Source organism: Glycine max, chromosome 18 (genome assembly GCF_000004515.6).
Source record: "Glycine max cultivar Williams 82 chromosome 18, Glycine_max_v4.0, whole genome shotgun sequence".
NCBI lineage: Eukaryota > Viridiplantae > Streptophyta > Magnoliopsida > Fabales > Fabaceae > Glycine > Glycine max.
Genome location: NC_038254.2, coordinates 45,454,935 through 45,474,720, shown reverse-complemented (window position 1 = coordinate 45,474,720; position 19,786 = coordinate 45,454,935). Strand labels below are relative to the sequence as shown.

Below are 19,786 nucleotides of genomic sequence, written 5' to 3'. Positions count from 1 at the left end.
AATTCCTTCTTCTTCTCTCTAACGCTTGGAGACCCTAACAAAGAAAACAGAGGAAAAGTTTGAGAAATCTTAGGGAACCGCTAGATACATTGCTATCACGGCTGGACTACACATGTGAGCCCACTTAGAGGTATAGGATGAGTTTATTACAATTGGGGTTAGAAGGAGCATGTGCAGGATCCTTAAGGGATCAAATTGGAGTTTATTTTGGAATTTTTATTATGTTGTAATTCTTCATGTATGATTATAATTACGAGATTGTAATATTGAGATCATGAAATTGTGATTAAAATTGTGTGTAAGTGATAAATTGAATATGATAAATTATGAAATAACATGTTGCTTTGATATCATAACATTTTTATTGAGATTGAGTATAAGTACAAAGTTGAATATTTTGTGAAATACATGTAAACATGTGATGGTGGATTGTGACGTTATGATATGTTAAAATTGTGGACATGGAATTCGGTTGTGAATAAATGTGTGGTTAACACTTGATGTGACAATACTTGTGTTGTGAGCTGTGAATTATACAATAGTTCGACTAGTGTTTACCTTGAAAAAAGTGTTTATGCATAGTGTTAAAGGGAAAATGTAGGATTCCTAGTTAGGAACCTAAAGTGTTAAATTGTAGCGCAATGTGTTAAACGTGTTTCAAACACGAGTGTAAGGTCGTGGGTATTGTATAATTGATGAGCAGTGTCTGCGTGCAAAAATTATTTTAGGGGTTGAACCTGATTAGGAAGGTGAGGCCCTAGTGGATTCTTCGGAATCTAGGCCTTAGAGGTAAAGACATTCGATTTGATTGCTCCTTTAAGCCTATGTTGATCCCATATGGTTAAAGCATTCTCGCAAAACAGAGTGATCATGACTGTTCACCTTATGATTTTACTTAGTGAGAGTCATCTCACATACCCATTGTGTGGTGTGTCTTGTTATGTACTCTTAAGCGCTCCAGTGTGGTTTTTCACTGACATGGTACCACAATGCATAGTCTTAGTATAAATGTTGCATAACGCCTGTGAATTGTTTATTATGAAATTGATGAATGTTGTTACGTCTTGACTCAAGTGTGTGATTCATGTGTAACGTGATTGGTGATTGAAAAATGAATTTTAAATGATAAAGTAGTGAAGTAATGTAGATTTTATTAAGTTGAGCTATGTTATAAAGACTTCTATAATTTATATTCATTATGTCTTTGTTTATCCGTATTTTATTTAGAAATGTGATAACTCATTCTCTGTGTGTTGTTTGTGTTTGAATCCTGTGATGATCTCGAACCTTGTGTTCGTGGGGGTAGATGACTAGGTGGATGACTTTAAAGAACCTCGTGTTAGAGGGCACTAAGACACAATGCTCTAATAGAATGTAACATTGGAGCATAAATTTTTATTTCAATTGCATAATGTTATTTTACTTTATTTTATTCCACTATTTAACAAAACTTCTTTTGTAAACTTTGACGGCCTTGTTCTAAGCCGAATATGTTTTTAATAAGTCTTATTTGATAATAGTGAAACGAATATGACCATTTTACTCATAACTCCTTTATGTTGATTGAATAAAATCATTTTAATTAAATTTCGTAATTTTATATATTTTTTATTTATATGTATGTTGGTGTAGAGGGTGTCATATTTTCAATCCTAAACATTATTTTACAATTGGTATATCTAGTTGTAGCGTTAAGTACTCCAACTGTATGTTTTCACTATCACTATCGGTACATAGAAAGTCAAGATATTCTCTTTCTGGTTATAATTTTATCTTTAGAGTCTATATAAGTGAAATTTGTATTGAAGGGTTACAGGCTGACAGAGTGCTGCTTGAAGCAAAATGAAATGCACTGAGTAGAACTCACCACACCTATGTAGTAAATGTTCTTTAATGTCATGTCTTAGTTATTATCTACTTTTTTAATTGGCAGCAAGTTTGAGAAGTTGTTTTCTGTTTGTTTTGCTTCCAATAAAACAATAAATTCATAGATAAAAGTAAAAAATTTACTCAAAGGTCTCGTAAACAATTAAAGAATCGGTCAAATTTTCTTTTGTTCATATGTGAGGATTCACATAAAACCGTAGAGGGGTGATTGTCTTCGGACAATACAAATTTTAAACATTCCTACAATTTGTAATTTTATATCAGTAATAAGAATTCAATGTCAAATTACATCCTGAGCTTTATCAAAAGTAATCTGCATTTCATATTTCTCCATCCCACAATTCTTCAAGACTTTTGTAAGGACTACAAGTTTCATGGACAGCGGATTCATTTCGAAGTAACCTTTGCTGCATCAGACAATAAACAAACTAACAAATGAATAAACTGAAAAAAAAAATGTTGGATGCAATGTGCACAAGAATGAATTATTTGTATGTTTAGAAAACATTTCAACCTGGTGTATCTGTGATAATTTTGAGAAGAGCTCAGGAGGAAGGCACCAATCAAATAAACTAAGGTTCTCCTTGATCCTAGATTCATTTACACTTTTTGGAAGAACACTGTGACCACTTTGGAGTCCCCAGCGCAATGCCACTTGTGCTGGAGACTTGTGAAGCTTTTCAGCTATTTCAATCAACAGTGGTTCCTTCAAGATTTCCCCCTTTACCCATGATCCAGGAGAGCCTAAAGGACAATATGCCTGCATGGAAAAAATTGTTGGTTAACAAAACACAAGCAACAGAACCTCAATTACAGGATCAGAAAAACATCACTTAGATCAGTTAGAGTAATACTGTGAGATGAACACCGGTAGACTTGCACAAATTGTGAAGCGCAGGTTGCTGCCACACTGGGTGACATTCAACTTGGTTAACTGCTGGTGGAATCTTAGCATATCCAAGCAAGTCTTGCAGCTTCTTAGTTGAAAAGTTGCTCACCCCGATTGCGCGTGCCTGACCTGAGGCAAACAAACCTTCCATTGCATTCCATGTCTCAGGAAGACACAAAGGAGCCATAATCTCAGGGTCCCAACCTCTTGAACCCGGCTTCGTCCTAAATGGCCAATGCATCTTTCACAAAATAATTTATCATCAAATTTCATACAATCATCTCCAGTTGCAGTATCATTGCACAGAGTTTTAAAATCAAGAATCATACAAGATATAAATCAATGTAGTCAAGCTTTAGGTCCTCAAGAGTCCTAGTCAGTGCCTTTGAGACATCTTCAGGTGCACAGTCACTGATCCTGTATGGTTAAAAAATTTAAGGCAACCAGAGGAAATTCACAACTCTGAACAGAATATACAACACCAAAGTGGGTTGTAGGTTTTATCTTTCTTTCTTGCATTCTAAAATCTTCTTTATAATCAAATAGTAAATGAAATATACAGGTGCTCTCAAGTATGTTAAAAGCGAAATTAAATTAGAATGCAATGTAAAGATATTTTTATTCTGTATTCCAATCATAGATTGTGATATATTATAAGCTTATTAACTTTTGTAATATTTACTTTAAAAGCTAAATTTAAGATGATTTTTTAATGAGTTGACTGCATAGAAATCTTTACATAAATGGTTTATGAAAATTAAACTCATCAAAGGCTTGATTGGGAAAAAGTGAGGTCAATTTATCTAAGGTTAAGGATTAGTCGAAAGTATACCATAGCTTTGATGTGATGAACATCTCACTACGCTGTACTACCCCAGTAGAAAATAGTGTTTTCAGAGCCTCCCCTACCTGCATCAAATTTAAGCGTAAGCCTTGCATCAAGAAAGCCAGAACAAACAAAACCAATTATCCCCCCTTCAAAAAACAATATTATCAGACAAAAACAATTTGATTATCATATACCTCTTTTTCATTATCATATATCCTAGCACAATCTATATGCCTGTAACCAGCCTGCACACAGAATTAGGGCAATTTCAACCAAAGCAGAAATTAGCACATGAAGCTCTTTCTCTTGTTACCAAATACTAACTCTCTCTCAATAGAATGAAGATATAAAGACAAAATGCAAAGAAAGCACCTTGACTGCAGCAATAACAGCATCACCCACAACACCTGGAGGAGCTTTCCATGTTCCAAGACCAACCGATGGAATCTTTGCACCAGTATTCAGATCAAAATGTAAAGGCCCATTTGTATTTTCTTTGTCCATGATCTCCTGCAGAAGAATCAAAATGATTAAACTATGATACAAATAATTGATTAACATAAACAGATTTTAAATCCAAAGGCAGCAACCTATACCCTTTTGAGTCAAATTGCTAAAGATTTTTACTTTATTTTTTTTTTTATCTTTTTTATATACCGCAAATGTTGAGGGAAGGATAACTTTATATTGACTAAGCAAGTTTATGTGTATGGTATTGGTACGTGGCATAAACCAAAAGTTTAGGCAAAAAAGTTGGATCACTGGTAATGACTCTAAAGTCTAAACAATAACTACGGAGCCATGAAACCAATGGAAGAAGGAAATTTACCCTTACCCAAATCACCGTTTGGCAACGGGGATTCACGTGATTATGCTTTGATAAAGCGAGATAATTCCTAGAAAAAATAAAAATAAAAATAGCTTCAATATATATCAAGTTCAAATTAATATCTGCAACTAAACTATCGAGGGTCCAGGTCACTTGATTTGATTGAGCAGGGGTTTGAGTTATTCTAAACCTATTTTGATTACTATGGACCCAAAAAAAAAAAATTAATATCTGCAACTCCTTTCCAGTTTGTTCGAGGTTCTCGGGTTCATTTTATGCTAGTTTTAAAATAATAATAATAATAATAATAATAATAATAATAATAATAATAAATCAATAAAAAGTTAATAAAAAGAAAATAGGCAGATATTGTTTTGTTAGGACTTAGGAAATTAAAAATAAAAATAAATTATTAAAATATATTAGCTCGAGACTATTATATAAGAAAAAACAATTTATCAGTATCAATAGAAATCTTTTAAATAGTAGAATTTTATAAAATAAATAATTATTTATATAATTATAATTTATAATAAATCATCTTTTAAATATATAAATTATATTTTATATTTAAATAAACAATTTAAATTGTGTTATAATTTTTGCAACCATTAATTTTTTTTAAAATATTGAAAATATATTTACATTTTTTTTGCTAAATAAATCAATTTACTTATAAAGATAAAAGATAGTGAATTAAAAGAGTTAGACAATTAAGAGATCAAGTGAATTTGTTTAAACTTAAAAAGAAAATTTTAAAATAATTTTTTTTATATAAGCATTTTTTAAAAAGTATATAAGATTTGCTTCTTAAAATAAATAAAATATATTTTTTTAAGCGGAAAACACTCTAAAAAAACAGAAAACTGGTGAGGTTATTTAAATTTAAAAAATTAATTTTAAAATAAGATTTTTATATAAGCATTTTTTAAGAAACAACTATGATTTTTTTTTTAAAGCATAAAACTATTTATTTTAAGTAAAAGCAATATACACAAACACATAAGAAAACAAGAAAACCACTTATTTTATAAAATAAGGTTAAACAAACTTACCCTTATTTTATTAAAATAAACATTTATTTCCACAAATTGATTTCAAGTATATAGACATATACTATATATACTATAAATATAAAAGTAAGCCTCTCTTCTTCACTCTCAATATTCTCTCCTCTCCTTTACGAATACATTTACTCTCTTTAGGTGGATTGTTCTGCCAAGACTAGTTCCTATGTAGTTTTTTTGTTCCTGTTACTGTTTTGAGCATTAGCCATGTCTATTATAAAAAAAAAATGGTTGAATGTAGATATTTTTTCTTTGCAATCTCAGTTGTACCCGGAAAAAAGTAAATTTTAGATTGAATTATGTGCATGAATCAAGAGGATAAAACAGCAATATCCTGTTGGGACTATATTTATCTGGCCAATCTATAAATAGCACTGTAGCAGTGGTTATTTTGAACTTGCATATCAAGTATGAAAGGTAAAGAATGAATGGGAGAAACACCCAAGGTCTATTGATTGATGGGTGAAGCAATCCTTTTACCATTCAACTTTTTTTAAAATTATTAGTCTACACCGGTAACTCTCATGATACAGTGTATACCAAAGAAAAGGGCTTTGCCAACATTTCGCGATCCTCAGAGAACAAATCATTCCTTTTCAAAATCACTTCTCGACGAAGTTCTTCAGGTTCTTCAGCCACATTAAATATTCCTTGTTGTCTTTAGCAAACATGTATTCCTGCAAGAAGTTGGTTGTGCTGGGCTTGATCCCCCTGATCTCAAGATACTTGTGAAAAGCCTTTTGCAGATTTTCATCCAAGTCACTATAAAAAAGAATGGAGCAGAAATATTCAGAAAGTATAGGAAACATTTTATGAAAAAAATTAGATAATAATACCATATAGAAATACTTACATGAACTCAGGCCCCTCGTATGCCAACTGGTCTTCAGATTCCTCAGACTGTTTTATTGACAAGCTATCAATGGAAATCTCATCGGGAAAAGCAGTCACGCCAAACTCTAGAGACACTCCATTTTCTTTGAAAACACTCACAACTAAAGGAATGCTAGATTCACTATCATTCTTCTCATTGTTGCCATTTTCGTCATCCTCATGTTCTTCTTCTGGTGCTACATTAGGGATGTCAACTTGAACTTTGATAATTTCATCTCTGAATTTTCCTTTTAGTTGTATGGTTCTTTCTCCAGGATTGTCCTCAATGTCAAAAGGAAAATCAACAGGAACTTCGACCTGGAAAAGTTAAACACAATAAAGATAATGAAATCAATGCATGAATGACCCAACATGACTACAAATACCAACGGAAACTCTAAAAAGTAGAAACAACAAATGGCCTTCCTACAACAACTATCCCTGCAAATAGCTCTACAAGGCAATTTTTCCACCTTATATTTTATTTGTTAAAATAAACAAAGTGCATGTTGACCAAACTAGTCAGTAAATGACTCCTAGAAAATTTTGGTATGTAAAACCTTGAAGGTTGGCTTCAAAGCTGTCATTGCAGGACATTTCCTTATTCCGAAAGTTACCTTACACAATTTAACAAAACTTCTACAACATTTTCAAAAAGAAAAGAAAACTAAGATACTTCGTTTCAGTTTCAAAAAAGAAAAAAAAAAACTTAATTCAGAGAACTATCTAAATATACTTGCAACATATACTTTTACAGAACTCAACGTATATTTACCAAACTAATGAAAGCACATCTTGAAACCCAACCCTGATTCGACTAATCATAGCATATAAGAGAGTAAAATGATGTAATAAGAAAACTAAACATCTGCAGAGTAATACGTGATGGTGGTAAAAGATATAAAATAGAAGGAGAAAGGAAGGATAGTTAATCTATTAGGTTTGGGGCTATGGCAGAAGGAAAAAAAGGGGGAGAGAGCGAGAGAGTATAAAAACCCATATGAAAACCAACTGATCTTTAACCTAATTTTCACATGATACCACTTAAAAGTTGCATACGGCATAAGTCAGCAGAATTTGTTAAAACATTTAAACATTCAAATTCCATTCCCATACCATGTTTAGTAGCAGGTAAGTAACTAACAACAGCAGCATTCATAAACTCAAAACATATGAAGAAAGACTCAGACATAAAATCCCAGTCAAACTACAAAAGATAGCTTGTTCATAAGCACAAAAAATAATATTATAATTATAAAACAGGCCAATAAAATAAAGTAATTTCAAGCCACTCTTGTCTCTTAAAAGCAAAAATGCACAATGGCAGCAGCTATGATGTCCATAATAATTTAGCTAAACTATGATACCTCTCATAATCTCGATGAATTAAGCAAATAAAACCAAACAAATGGTAAATTATAAAACAAAGACAAGAAACACAGGGTTCAAAAACCACCACAACGGTCTGTTACCAATTCACAACAAAATTACCTATTTGAACACTCAATTATTCCTATTCTTCACATCACCTATGAATAATCTTATACCTTCACACAAGATGGGGAATACCTCATGCCAATAACCAATCTAAACTAACAACAAGTACTTTCAAAACTTTTATTCTTCACATGAAAAATAGGGGAAATACACAACCGCAACCACCACCACCACCACCAACACCTCCACCAACAACAACAACCTAGCTTTATGCCATAAACGACGTCGTTTAGCACTACTGATAGAAACAGAACTCAAAAAAAGTCAAAAAGGATGAAAATTCACTTCCAGTTCCATACCCACTTCTATCTAATATTCAACCCAGTAAAAAAAAAAATCTTCGCACGGAAATGCAAAAACAAAGGTAAATTACAGTTATTACTGATTAGTCACTAGGATAAGGAACAAAGTAGTCCTCAAAAATAGTAATAACAAGTGAAAAAGGGAAAAATTACTTGGTGCTGGGCATGATCGTCTTCGAGGGCGCATTGGATCTCAGACTGAAGCACTTGAGCTAGATGTTCGTCCGCGCTGGACTTGGTAGCGAAGGCGTTGGCGAAGCGAAGAGAGGGTGCGATAGTAGTAGTAGTCGCTGTCTCTCTGCGGAGAACAGAGAGAACACTGTGGAAGGTTCTAGAAGACGAGGAAGCCATGGCGGGGCGGCGCGCCAACTGAGGCAGCGCGGCGGAGGAGGCGCGGCGAAGCATTGCGTACATGGCCATTGGTGAACAGAGAGATAGACTCAAGGCGCAGAGCAAAGGGTTTAAGCGTTAGGGTTTTGGGGGAGTCCCGGGTTTGGGTTTAACTTATTTATATAAGCGCCATATACTTTACTAAATTAAACAGACTTCCCTAAGATTTGATTTTATTACACTTAATACCCCTCTATTTTACAACCGTAAAAAAAACCCCTTTTGGCAGTCTATTACCCTTCATTGAATTACATGAGCAAAAATGCTCTTATCTTTCTTCTTTAACATTATTGTAGTTCTTGAAAAAAGAACTGAACTTTGCACAACTAGAGGACTATTTTCAGAATCTAAAGAATACAATGAACACCATGAATCTTAAACAATAAAATTCCTAGACTCTTAAACACTTTAATTTCAAACTCAACCTAAAATACAATTTACATTCATGAGCACCCTAGAGAACCACACGACCCAACAGATTCAACCCCATCATAAAAGCCAAGTAAAAACCGCTCTCAGCTTCACACTGTCTCGTGTGGCAGCTCGGGAGGTTGGAGAAAGATCTGTAATGCCGACATCATGCGCCACCAGAACTACAACATGCGACGGCACCACCGTTGTCCTCGCTCTCCTCTCTTCCCTTCCTTCCTTGCTCCCTTCACTGTTAAATCTTAGTTTATTCTCTCAGATTTGGGTTTTATTCGGGATCTGGGTATATTTTTCTTAGATCTGAGTTTTGTTAGACATCTGATTTTTGTAGTTGAAGATGATCACGGGCTTGGCGGGACCGGGGACAACCTTAAATGGCCCGTTCTTCATGTCGCCCTACACCAAAGGGTCCAAGAATCGGCGACCAATGAGGCACTCGGTGTCGAAAATGGTGTTTTGCTGGTTCAATGCGGTTGTTTAACCACACATCCACGCAACTGTAGGTAGTGCCAAGGACAAACTCATTGCCCTTCTCGTTTGCCTTGGAAGCCATGGAATGAATAAATAGATAGAATTCAATAAATTAAGTTGATTACAGTACACACAGACACACACACACACACAAAAAAGGAATGGAATGGAGAAAGGTTTTGGATTGGTTGCTTAATATGAAATTGTTAGTGTAGTTAAGTAATTGATTTGTTGATTCTAATGGCAATGCAAGGCAAGTTTCTAGCAGGAGGAAGGAGAGATGGGCAATTATGGATTATCACAAATTTAAAATTTATCTTCTTTTTCTTTTTTCAAAAATATAATAGAAGCTAAACACTGTTTGATATAGGGGGTTAAAAGTAATGTTAAAACATAGGGGGTACTAAGTGTAATTGGTCCAAACCTCAAAAGGAAAAATTGTTTAATTCACTCAATCAAATAATCAAATCAAATAAATATAATTTTGGGTAAATCATATTTTTAGTTTTCAAAATTTTTTGACATTTATGATTTTGATCTTTAAAATTTTCAACTGATTAAAATTCCTACACTTTTTTTCATCTAATATTTTTGTCATTTTCGTCCATTTTAACCGTTAAGGGTGAGTTCAGGCCCAAAACATGTCACAGAAAATCGAAACTATCTAAACTTTCGGATTGGTGGGGCTTCTGCTGGCTTCGGGTTTGGTGGATATTGCAGGTGGGTTGCTATATGTCCTTGACTCTGAGGTATTCCTCTGCCTAAATGACACCGGCAAACTAAACCGCGAGTTCAACTTTCCGACAACCACAAATTCTTAATGCGCTAAACGATGACAACAGAAGCAAGAAAGAAATGAACACGTAGAGCAAGTTGAGAAGAAGAGTCGTGGCACTACCCTGAGAGGAGTATGAATTATGAATGTGCAGAGGGGATTAACGTTAGGTGTAAAGGGAGAGAGACACTTAGCTTAGTGTGGAGTATTGGCACTGCAAATTTCTCGGTGACAGTGTGACACAAGGCTCGATACCTGCAATCTGAAGCTTACTTGCAAAATGTGAAACCAATTGCATTCACAATATGGACCGCTTGGATTGACTTTGGGATAAATACAAATGAAATCAGCGACTTAATTTTTACAGATATACTTACACGGTCGGATGCGGGTTAGAATATACTTACAAATATGAACCCGCACCACCCATGCTTAACCGACTTTTATACCTTATTCAAATTGAAGCCTATGTTCGACCACCTCAACATGCTAATTTTTTTTATTGATTTTCTCACGTGATAGATGAGTCATGGATGTTTGTTCATTTTTATTTTTATTATTAAGTGATGATGTAATATTAATTTTATTATAATTTATTTTTTGAGAACTAAAATTTATTAGAAATTACATATCTAACCATAAAATAAATCTTCATATTCTAAAATTAAACTCAACAACAAATCTTTTGTCGACAAATAAATATTATATATATATATATATATATATATATATATATATATATATATATATATATATATGTGTGTGAAGAAATGGGTATAAGAAATACACAAATTATAAATAGGATAAAATTATATCTTCATACCAATTTCAAACCTGTGTAATGGTTGTAAGAATGTATGTTCCAAACACCAGACACTATGGGAAAAGGTGCATTTTAAGTTGGTTAATTGACACATATGATGACGGTTGTTAATCATCGACAGTTCATAAAAAATCATCTTAGAAAAAAGACATCTTTCTAAGACAATTTTTAACTAAAACCGTTTTAGAATGATATAATTTTTAAGACAATTTTGTAGATAACCGTATCAGAATACCTTTTACTAAAATTAAAAAATAGTTAAAAAATTTGAAGATTCTAAGTTGGTTTTTCTAAAAATCGTCTTAAAAAGTAAATTCTAAAATAGTTTTTCAAAGAATTATCTTAAAATGTGTTTTTATAAAATATTATTTTAAAGAATTAAAGATTATAAGATGATTTTGGCCTAAAAACCGTCTTAAAATGTCATTCTTGTAAAAATAAATAAATTGTTTTCTTCACTGTTTTTAATATTTTTTTTCTTTTAATTATTATTGTAATGTAAACCACTTATTGTTTTATTTCAACATGTCATTATACATTGATAAAAAAATATCACACTAACTACATATACAAAAAAGTTAATTTCAAAAAAATAAAAAGCACAAACAAAAACAACAATGTCTACTTTTATGCTAGTTTCTAAAAAAAAACTTAGAACTTCATCTCATGATTATAATTTTAACGGCACCTCCACCAATAGAAATAACGAGTTGATGCATCAGGGATTAGCTTATGCAATACCTTAGTTTGAAATGGTAAGAAGGGAAACAAAATGGTGAATGCAATAATAATCACAAAAATAATCCAGAACAATTCATGATACTCTTATAATCTTATATCAAGACGGAGACCTTGTTTGATGTAAATGGGAGTTAACTCCATTAAAATGTTACTTCCATCGAACATTAGTTATGTTTAGAAACTGATCGTTGATCCTTTTACCAATTTATTATTTAATTCTTTAAATGAGAGAAAGAATGGTTATGAGAGGGAGAAAATGTCACTTTGAAAAAATAGTCATTCTGAGTTATCACAAGAAAGTTAGAAATAGAAACAATAAAAAAAATTACTAAAAGCACAAAGAAATCTTACTAAGAAGATAGAAGATCAAGGTGCATAAGCTTTTGTTTTAATGGCCAACACCAACAGTGAATTAGTATAAATGGCCAACACCAATAAATAATCACTAGTCGGGTGTCTATATGATAGTTTCATATTAATTAACATAATTTCTTAAGCAGTGACCTATGTGACAACTGCTTATTAATCAGAGGAAAATTTTAACAAAGCGGTCAATCAACTTTTGTTTCTGTGGTTAAATAACAAATTAAATATTAAAACACATGCATGTTGTTTTCACATTAAACTATTAAATATGACCATCCATATAAAATTGCATGTATGCATATTAACAAATTACAAATTACTAGAATATACAATTTACTTTGATATTAATAAACAAATTTTTGTTTATTGAATCAATATTTTTAATGTTATGAAAAATATATAAAATAAAAAATAATAATGGGAGAAATTATATATGAAATTTTAAATACTATATATAGAATTAAGAAAAACATAATAGGTATATATTATTTAGAGAAAAATTATGGAGAATTCTAAGAAAATGCATACATAATTAATTTCATAAATAATAAAAAATTAATGTATTATTCATGGTTAGATAGGCCAAATAACAATGATACATTAGTCATTAATAATACTTATCGTTAAAATTAAACATTGTACTTCTACGATAACTTTTACTTTGATAAAATAAACGAATGAAACTAGCTAACAGACCTGTTCAAAGTGAAGGGTTAGTGAACAATGTTAAAACAAACACAGCCACAACCACAAGTTAAAATTGAATATTGGAGAAAGCTCTTTTAAAAGCAATAATTAAAATCTAACCATCAAGTATATTCCAACAAAGAGGATGCCTCCATCACCAGCAGTGACAAATGTGTAACTGAGCGAGTAGAGAATATGCATTTGTTATGAGCAGAACACATGAGGCACCATAATTGCAAGCAGCACCAGCAGAAGCACAATCAGAGCAAGCCACAAACACAAATCAAAGGCAAAGGAGGGTTGTTATGAATCTGCTATCAGACCAGCCAAACCAAGGGGAGACAAGCACTCACCTGAGAAGCATTTATAACAGACTAGGAGTAGGGCTGCTGAGCTGGCACCATAGGATTGGGCACTTAGAACATCCTGTCGGGAATATATCTTTATGTTAGGATATTTTGCAAAATTTGTTATTGCTAGCCTCCCTCGTAGGACCTGTAGAAGGAACTAGAATAAGCATTTGACACCTATAAATGGACAATCATTGTAATAGAAATGCAAGCAGAAATATAATCAGAAATTCCCTCTCCTTAATCCCCCCTTTTCTGGAGGTACCTAGACCTTGAAAGCTAGGATCCATTGAGCAAAAATTTTGCTCATAACAATTTGAATGTTAGGAGGGAGAAAATAGTATAGCAGTAACAATACACACAACAAGCAGGCATAAGTGACATTGTGTAGCAAGTAGACAGGGTGTTGAGCTGGCAAGACCTTATTGGCCACAGAAACATATATTGTCTGCCATTTATCCTTTTTCTGTTATGGTTTATTCCTTTTGTTATTGAAGATTCCACTAAGGCAGGTAGTGCCATTCTTGTTAGAATTCTGTTAGAACATTTTGTCTTTATCCAATAGCTGCAGTGCCTATAAGAATGAATGATGTATCGTGATGAGAAAGCAGAGAAAAATAATAGAATTCCCTTCTTCTTGTGAGGGTCCTAGACCTCGAATGCTAGGAATCACAGAGTTATTCTTCCATTCATAACATTTTGGTGCTCTCATTGAGAGACCATGGCTGCCTTCTATAGTTGCCATACCAGCTTCAACTACCGCAACCCACACCACCCGCTAAACAAAGCTCTCATGGCTTCCTTCCATGATTGTCATACCAACTTCGACTACCACAACCCACACCACCCACCGAACCACCTTTCCTCATTGCTTCCTCTCCATACTACCTTCCATCAGCAACCACCTTCCCTTCCATTTCAGCACACACCTCGAATGACAGACGCCGAACTTTTTTCCGCTCGTGAGGACCGCCTCGAGGCCGCCTTGACCAAACTTGCTGCAGCTCAATGCCGCATCGAATCCACACTGGATGCCATTCTCCTAAAACTGCCTCTGAGAACCAGCCACCACTACCCTTCTTCCTTTGTGCAGTCACCACTGCCACCTCTGCCGCCCATGCCGACTCCACCTTCACTTCCCGCACTCATACAGTTGTGCCCAACACCCTTGCCAACTCCGTTGTCCACGCCGACTCCGTCACCCATGCCAACTCCGCTGCCCATACCATCTCTGCCATCCATGCCGCCTCCGCTTCCCATGTCGACTGCGCCTCCATGTCCTGCACCCATGCAACCATCCCTTCCACCATTGTCGGGTCCGCTTCCTAGGTCTGCTCTGCATCTTCCTACTTTCGGTCATGTTCGTGCTGCTATTCCCATTTCCGATAACCTCTTTAGCGTTATCCTTCGTTCTGGCCATACCACAACTCCTCACGCCAAGCATGGAGAACATCGAGACATCGCGCTGTTTGAGCTGGGACCTGGATTCTTTGGGACTATCATGGTCTCACGCAAGTGCATACCATCTATCTTTGCACTACGGACAGGTGCTAAACTGAGTGAGTTTTGCCACAACAGGCCTTGGGATCTTGGTATTACTTTTGGTAGCCATGGTTTGAAGCCCCAACACCTTGAGGACAAGGTGTTTTTGATGGGCCAGGGAATGTTAGGAGGGAGAAAACAGTCAAGCAGCAACAATACACATAGCAAGCAGGCACAAGTGACATTATGCAGCAAGCAGACAAGGTGCTGAGCTGGCAAGACCTTATTGGCCATAGAAACATAGATTGTCTGCCATTTATCCTTTTTCTGTTATGGTTTATTCCTTTTCTGGTAGTGCCATTCTTGTTAGAATTTTGTTAGAACATTTTGTCTCTATCCAATAGCTGCAGTGCCTATAAGAATGAATGATGTATCGTGATGAGAAAGCAGAGAAAAATAATAGAATTCCCTTCTTCTCTTTCTTTCTTCTTGGGAGGGTCCTAGACCTCGAATGCTAGGAATCACAGAGTTATTCTTCCGTTCGAAACAACATTCTTGCAAGAAAAACCATGTCAATATCTACAGGCAATATAAATGTCAATGGAACAATGGTCCTAGGTAAAAATAATGCATACCAAATAAGTCCAACGCAAGTTCAAAAACTACAAGACAAGGTTGGGATCATCCAGTATATGATTCTCACTTTGTGGTCCTGCATCTAACAACAAGGAAATAAGTTAGTAACTTACAAGTAAAACAGGAAAAAGATAATAGAAGAACAAGGATCAGGACCTGCGCAACCTGCAAAGCACAAAACCAATAAACGAAGTGTTAGCAGCACTCTAAAACCCATTTAATCCATCAAAATCATGCAAAAATCTGACCGTCATGAAGCAAAAACAAGTAAAAAAAAATAGTAAACGCAATAAACAATAGCAGTAATAATGTCATACATTTGATTAAATTAAACAAAATAGAAAAGGCCTCACAATAGTTGAACTATTAAGATCCAAACCACAACACCCTTAAACTACCAAATAAAAAAAACACAAGAAACACTAAAAATAACCGAATCCCAATTCCAAATAGTATCGACAACAAAAGCGGTAAAAAAAAAGTATAGCAAGGGTAAAAAAAGGAGAGAAACTAATCGATGGTCTAAACGATATCCTCATGAGCAAACTTGGTACCCTTTTCCTTGTCAGTAGTGGCGCAACCCTTGGCCTTCCAATCAAGCAAGAATTTGCGGTCCTTGTAAATTCGGAGCTTGGTGACGACAACCTTGGAAGGGTGAATGCCAACGTTAACGGTGGACCCGTTAACCTTCTCACGGATGATGTGCTCAATGTGGATGACCCACAAACAAAAATAAAGCTGGACTACTTTGCCCTCGTGGCCCTTGTAGGTTCCTTTCACAACCTGAACGTCGTCGTCCTTGCGAAGCGGAATGGACCACGCGTTGTACTTTGATCGGAGATCGGTGGAGAGAGGCGCACTCATTAGGACGTGACGCATACTCGATGGAGCAGTGAAGTGAGCCTTGCTGCTCTTGTGATGGCTTGAGGAAACCCTAGGGTTAATTAAACTTCATTATTTCTTGCATAACACAGAGTGAGTGTAGAAGAAAAACTGAGATTTAGGATTTTTAGCTTCACTCCTTTTATTTTAATTTTCAAAATTTAATTGCATTTTGTGTCTTAGCTTGTACCAGGCCCTGATTATGACCATCCAAGCTAGCTCAATTAAAATGTGCCACGCAACGTAAAAGAGTGGGAAAACATATGTTTTCAAAGACAGTTCTTAAAACTGATTTCGTAAAGTATTTTTAAAGCCAATTTTGAAGAAACCGTCTTTAAAAATTTTCAATTAATTACAAAAATGTCATTGCTTCACTCACGACATTGGTTTTTGTATAAACGTCATAAAACCAGTGTCGTAAAAAGCATTTTTCCAGTGGTGAGAACATATGTCTATCATAACCATCAATACGTACATACCTATCAATGACCATGACATTCCCTAAAAAGCAACACATACAAGACAATGTATATAAACTTCCCCACCAATTATTCAGTCCCAATACAACAAGTTGACACTTCAATAAATTCAAACCTTGCATCGCCATGTTATATGATGAAGTAAAAAGATGATACACTATTACTAATAATCCAAGGCGCACTAAATCTCCAAAACAATTAAGTAGCCCGAGAACATAACTCCATAATGCATGCTTAATATCCACTGCACATTAGAGAAACTGAAATATGGATCTCAACTTTTTAGCCATTACCAAGCATGGAAAGTTGCACTATCAATGACCTCACACGATCAACTTGTTTTCCATTAAAAACACGATTATTTCTCTCGTTCCATATGTTCTGCGTGATAGCACACCATATGATTTTCCACCACCCATCCTTGATATTGAAATCTCCAGCTATCGTATATTGCCAAAAATGGTCCACTGCACATCTAGTAAAACTTAAACTAAGCTCATCCATGAATACCATCTTTGTCACACCAGCATTGATTTGTAATAGGAGAAAAAAGATGTGATGTGTTCTCTTCCTATTGTAAATAGAACGGACATAGCCAATTTCCATTTTGTCCATTAACATTTCTTGCTCTTAAGTTAGACTTAGCAGGAAGTCTATCAAGCCCAAAACTCCAAAGGAAACATGATACCTTGGATGGTATTGTCAACTTCCACAAAGACACATAAAAATCTTCCTTTGGTGTCTCCAAAGTGAGATTTGAAATAAAATTATATCCCAAATTCATTGAATATACCCTCAAATTTTGATGACACCACCTCCAACTATCCACACCTTACAATATCATTGAAAATTTATGTACAAGATTATCTTCCCATTGAAACAACACTTTCCACCACCTCCAATCCCAAAGCCACACTTCACCTTCCCAATGTCCCTTATTTCCAACCACCTTAGCAATACGTTGAGAGTCCAATCCCATTTAGTTCTACTCTTCATATATTCCTAATTTGACATTGATTGTGCACGCCTTTATTCACAATAACAAATAAGCATAATGCCTCACCCAAAAACATTAGTAGTTGCACATAATACCTCACCCAAAACCAATTGAGAAGAGTCAATCAATAATAACTTTCACTTGCAAACCTTGGCTCCTTAATTCAGATCTGAACTTTAAACCTTTGCTCAATTCAAACTTAAACTTCAAACCTTGGCCTAATGTCTTTCATTCACTCGCACACTACATTTGTGTTACTGTTCACTCGCACATACACTACAACATTGTTATGCTTTACTATTATGGACCACAGGCGCTGAAGATCACGATGTTGATGCCTTCGAAGTTGTCCAGCATGAGATCCTCCACGACATAGTCCATGCCCATGATGGTGTTGCGGCATTGGTGACCCCCTCGATCACGATGGAGGGACCGTTTTCGCAAAAGGACATTTGGATTTTGGTGGGCCTCGACAATGATCTGGGCTTGGTTCTCTTAAGGTGCTCCACCATGCATAGTGGTCAAAGCAAATGACGATGATGTGTTGGATGATGTTTTGTAACATTCCAATTTTCTTAGGTTGAGAAGTTTTGTGTAGAAATAGTTTATGTTTGTTTGATGTGCAATATGATAATATTATCCTTAGTAAAATAATTTATATAAGAGATAGAACCATTAATAGACAATCAAGTGACCTAGATTTAAGTTCTGAGTCTAGCAATAAGTGGTTTAGATGTAAAAAAACCCTTGGTCAAATCATCAGTCAACAAAAGTCAACTATAGTTTCAAAAGTCAAAGTAAGAAAACATCTAATTAATGACAATTTAGTAATTAAAGACTTTTAGACTAATATGAGATATTTAGATTAATTAATATAATTTTAGAACATTAATGTGTCTATATGAAAGAAACCATTAGCTTAAATAATTAAGTAAGAGGAGAATTAAGAATAAATTAATAAATGAATTTATTGCTCTAGAATCGATTTAGAAGTGAGAGTTAATTAGAGACTAATTAAGAACTTAATTCTTTAAGAGTAATTAGTTTTTTTTTAAAAAAGAGAAAGACCTAGGGGACCCACGCATGGAGGCCCCTCATGACCTAGGGCCCCCTCATGACCTAGGGCTCTCTATATAAGAAAGAGAAAGGAGCTTGCCCTTTCCATCTAGAGTGGTGCGGTCCGGCTAGAGAGAGAGAGGGAGTTATCTTTCTTTTCTTATCTTCTTCTCCATTGTTGAGGTTCTTGAAGGTTTTTGAATAGGTCTAGGTGAGTTTGCTAGCCTTTTTTCCATGCTCATCTACATTCTTCCATCTTCAACTCACTAAGAAACTCATACCCTCTTTTGCTCCATCTTCATGTCCAAGTTCTAGGAGTAGCTCAAGGTTCCAACTCAACCCACACTTATCTATTTGCTTCTTTGTGTCCACTAAGAGGTAAGGGAGGAGTATGATGTGTTATTATTTTCTCCAATTTCTTAACCCTTTTTGTCACCATTTTAATTACTGATTAGCCTTAATTGTCAAATTAATTATGCAGTTTTATCATTTGGCCATACTTGACTAATTTTGTGTTTTTAATTTAATTTCAGGAGAATTATAAATAATTGGGCTTGAATCTAGAATTGGGCTTGGACTTGATGAGAGTAGACAATTTTATTTTATCAAATCTTATCTTATCCAGATTTTATTTCATTTAGATTTTATTTCGTCCAGATTTTATTCCATCCAATCTTATCTTCTCTTGTCCAGATTTTATTTTATTTATGGGCTTGGAGTTAAAACAGATTTGTAAGCTTTGGGGCTAAGGACCTATATAACAGCACCAGGGTTTTAGTTTAGAGAGTTTTTTCGGAGAGGAGAATAATTATAGGGTTTTAGAATTCCAGTTTTTACTGTTCATGCACACTATTCACATAGAATAAAATTCGTTTTCTGCAATTTCATTTCTACTTCAATCTACAATTTCGTTTTCTACTGATTAATGGAAGGCTAAGTCTCTAGCGTTGTTTTCTCTTAAGGATCAAGCACAACTCTCTTTGAGGTTTTGTTATTACTATAGAATTCTGATAAGTTTTTCCTCTTCACCAATTACTCTGTATTTGTTT

The 19,786-nt window shown here is 34.6% G+C and overlaps 2 protein-coding genes, 1 long non-coding RNA gene and 1 pseudogene across 8 annotated transcripts; 1 reads left to right on the top strand and 3 right to left on the bottom strand.

Annotated features, from left to right (window-relative positions):
* Positions 1 to 2,032: 2,032 nt before the first annotated feature.
* LOC100789478 (NADPH-dependent aldo-keto reductase, chloroplastic) lies at positions 2,033 to 4,675 on the bottom strand. 5 transcript variants are annotated; one of them, XM_003552150.5, is made up of 8 exons: positions 4,441 to 4,675; positions 3,978 to 4,115; positions 3,800 to 3,850; positions 3,609 to 3,685; positions 3,106 to 3,193; positions 2,742 to 3,017; positions 2,402 to 2,647; positions 2,033 to 2,294 (listed from the first exon to the last, which is right to left on the bottom strand). In XM_003552150.5, exons 2-8 carry the CDS (start codon positions 4,107 to 4,109, stop codon positions 2,208 to 2,210), a joined length of 957 nt encoding a protein of 318 aa, XP_003552198.1. In that variant the 5' UTR covers positions 4,110 to 4,115; positions 4,441 to 4,675; the 3' UTR covers positions 2,033 to 2,207. The 5 variants fall into 5 exon arrangements, with proteins under 5 accessions (XP_003552198.1, XP_006602611.1, XP_014625785.1 ...); XM_006602548.4 differs by having other exon boundaries at positions 4,435 to 4,658; XM_014770299.3 differs by lacking the exon at positions 4,441 to 4,675 and adding an exon at positions 4,196 to 4,418.
* Positions 4,676 to 5,838: 1,163 nt separating this feature from the next.
* Positions 5,839 to 9,331, bottom strand: LOC100790011 (uncharacterized protein At2g39795, mitochondrial). The gene is made up of 3 exons (XM_003552151.5): positions 8,327 to 9,331; positions 6,355 to 6,692; positions 5,839 to 6,263 (listed from the first exon to the last, which is right to left on the bottom strand). Exons 1-3 carry the CDS (start codon positions 8,591 to 8,593, stop codon positions 6,104 to 6,106), a joined length of 765 nt encoding a protein of 254 aa, XP_003552199.1. The 5' UTR covers positions 8,594 to 9,331; the 3' UTR covers positions 5,839 to 6,103.
* On the top strand, positions 9,043 to 9,659 carry LOC121173903 (uncharacterized). The gene is made up of 2 exons (XR_005889508.1): positions 9,043 to 9,179; positions 9,324 to 9,659. It is a non-coding gene; the product is annotated as an uncharacterized lncRNA (long non-coding RNA).
* Positions 9,660 to 15,939: 6,280 nt separating this feature from the next.
* On the bottom strand, positions 15,940 to 16,276 carry LOC100777391 (ribosomal protein L26 pseudogene; annotated as a pseudogene). The gene has a single exon (NR_165810.1). The product of NR_165810.1 is annotated as a ribosomal protein L26 pseudogene (transcript).
* Between the last annotated feature and the right edge of the window lie 3,510 nt (positions 16,277 to 19,786).

What these genes read in the sequence shown, in the direction of transcription:
- LOC100790011 (XM_003552151.5), bottom strand. Translation starts at nt 8,593, where the DNA reads ATGGCCATGTACGCAATGCTTCGCCGCGCCTCCTCCGCCGCGCTGCCT. An exon ending in ACGATCATGCCCAGCACCAA is followed by an intron (nt 6,693 to 8,326) that starts GTAATTTTTCCC and finishes TAACTTTTCCAG; the next exon opens with GTCGAAGTTCCTGTTGATTT. An exon ending in TACGAGGGGCCTGAGTTCAT is followed by an intron (nt 6,264 to 6,354) that starts GTAAGTATTTCT and finishes TCTTTTTTATAG; the next exon opens with TGACTTGGATGAAAATCTGC.
- LOC100789478 (XM_026126621.2), bottom strand. Translation starts at nt 4,166, where the DNA reads ATGTTAATCAATTATTTGTATCATAGTTTAATCATTTTGATTCTTCTG. An exon ending in TATATGATAATGAAAAAGAG is followed by an intron (nt 3,686 to 3,799) that starts GTATATGATAAT and finishes AATTTGATGCAG; the next exon opens with GTAGGGGAGGCTCTGAAAAC. An exon ending in AATTATCACAGATACACCAG is followed by an intron (nt 2,295 to 2,401) that starts GTTGAAATGTTT and finishes TGTCTGATGCAG; the next exon opens with CAAAGGTTACTTCGAAATGA.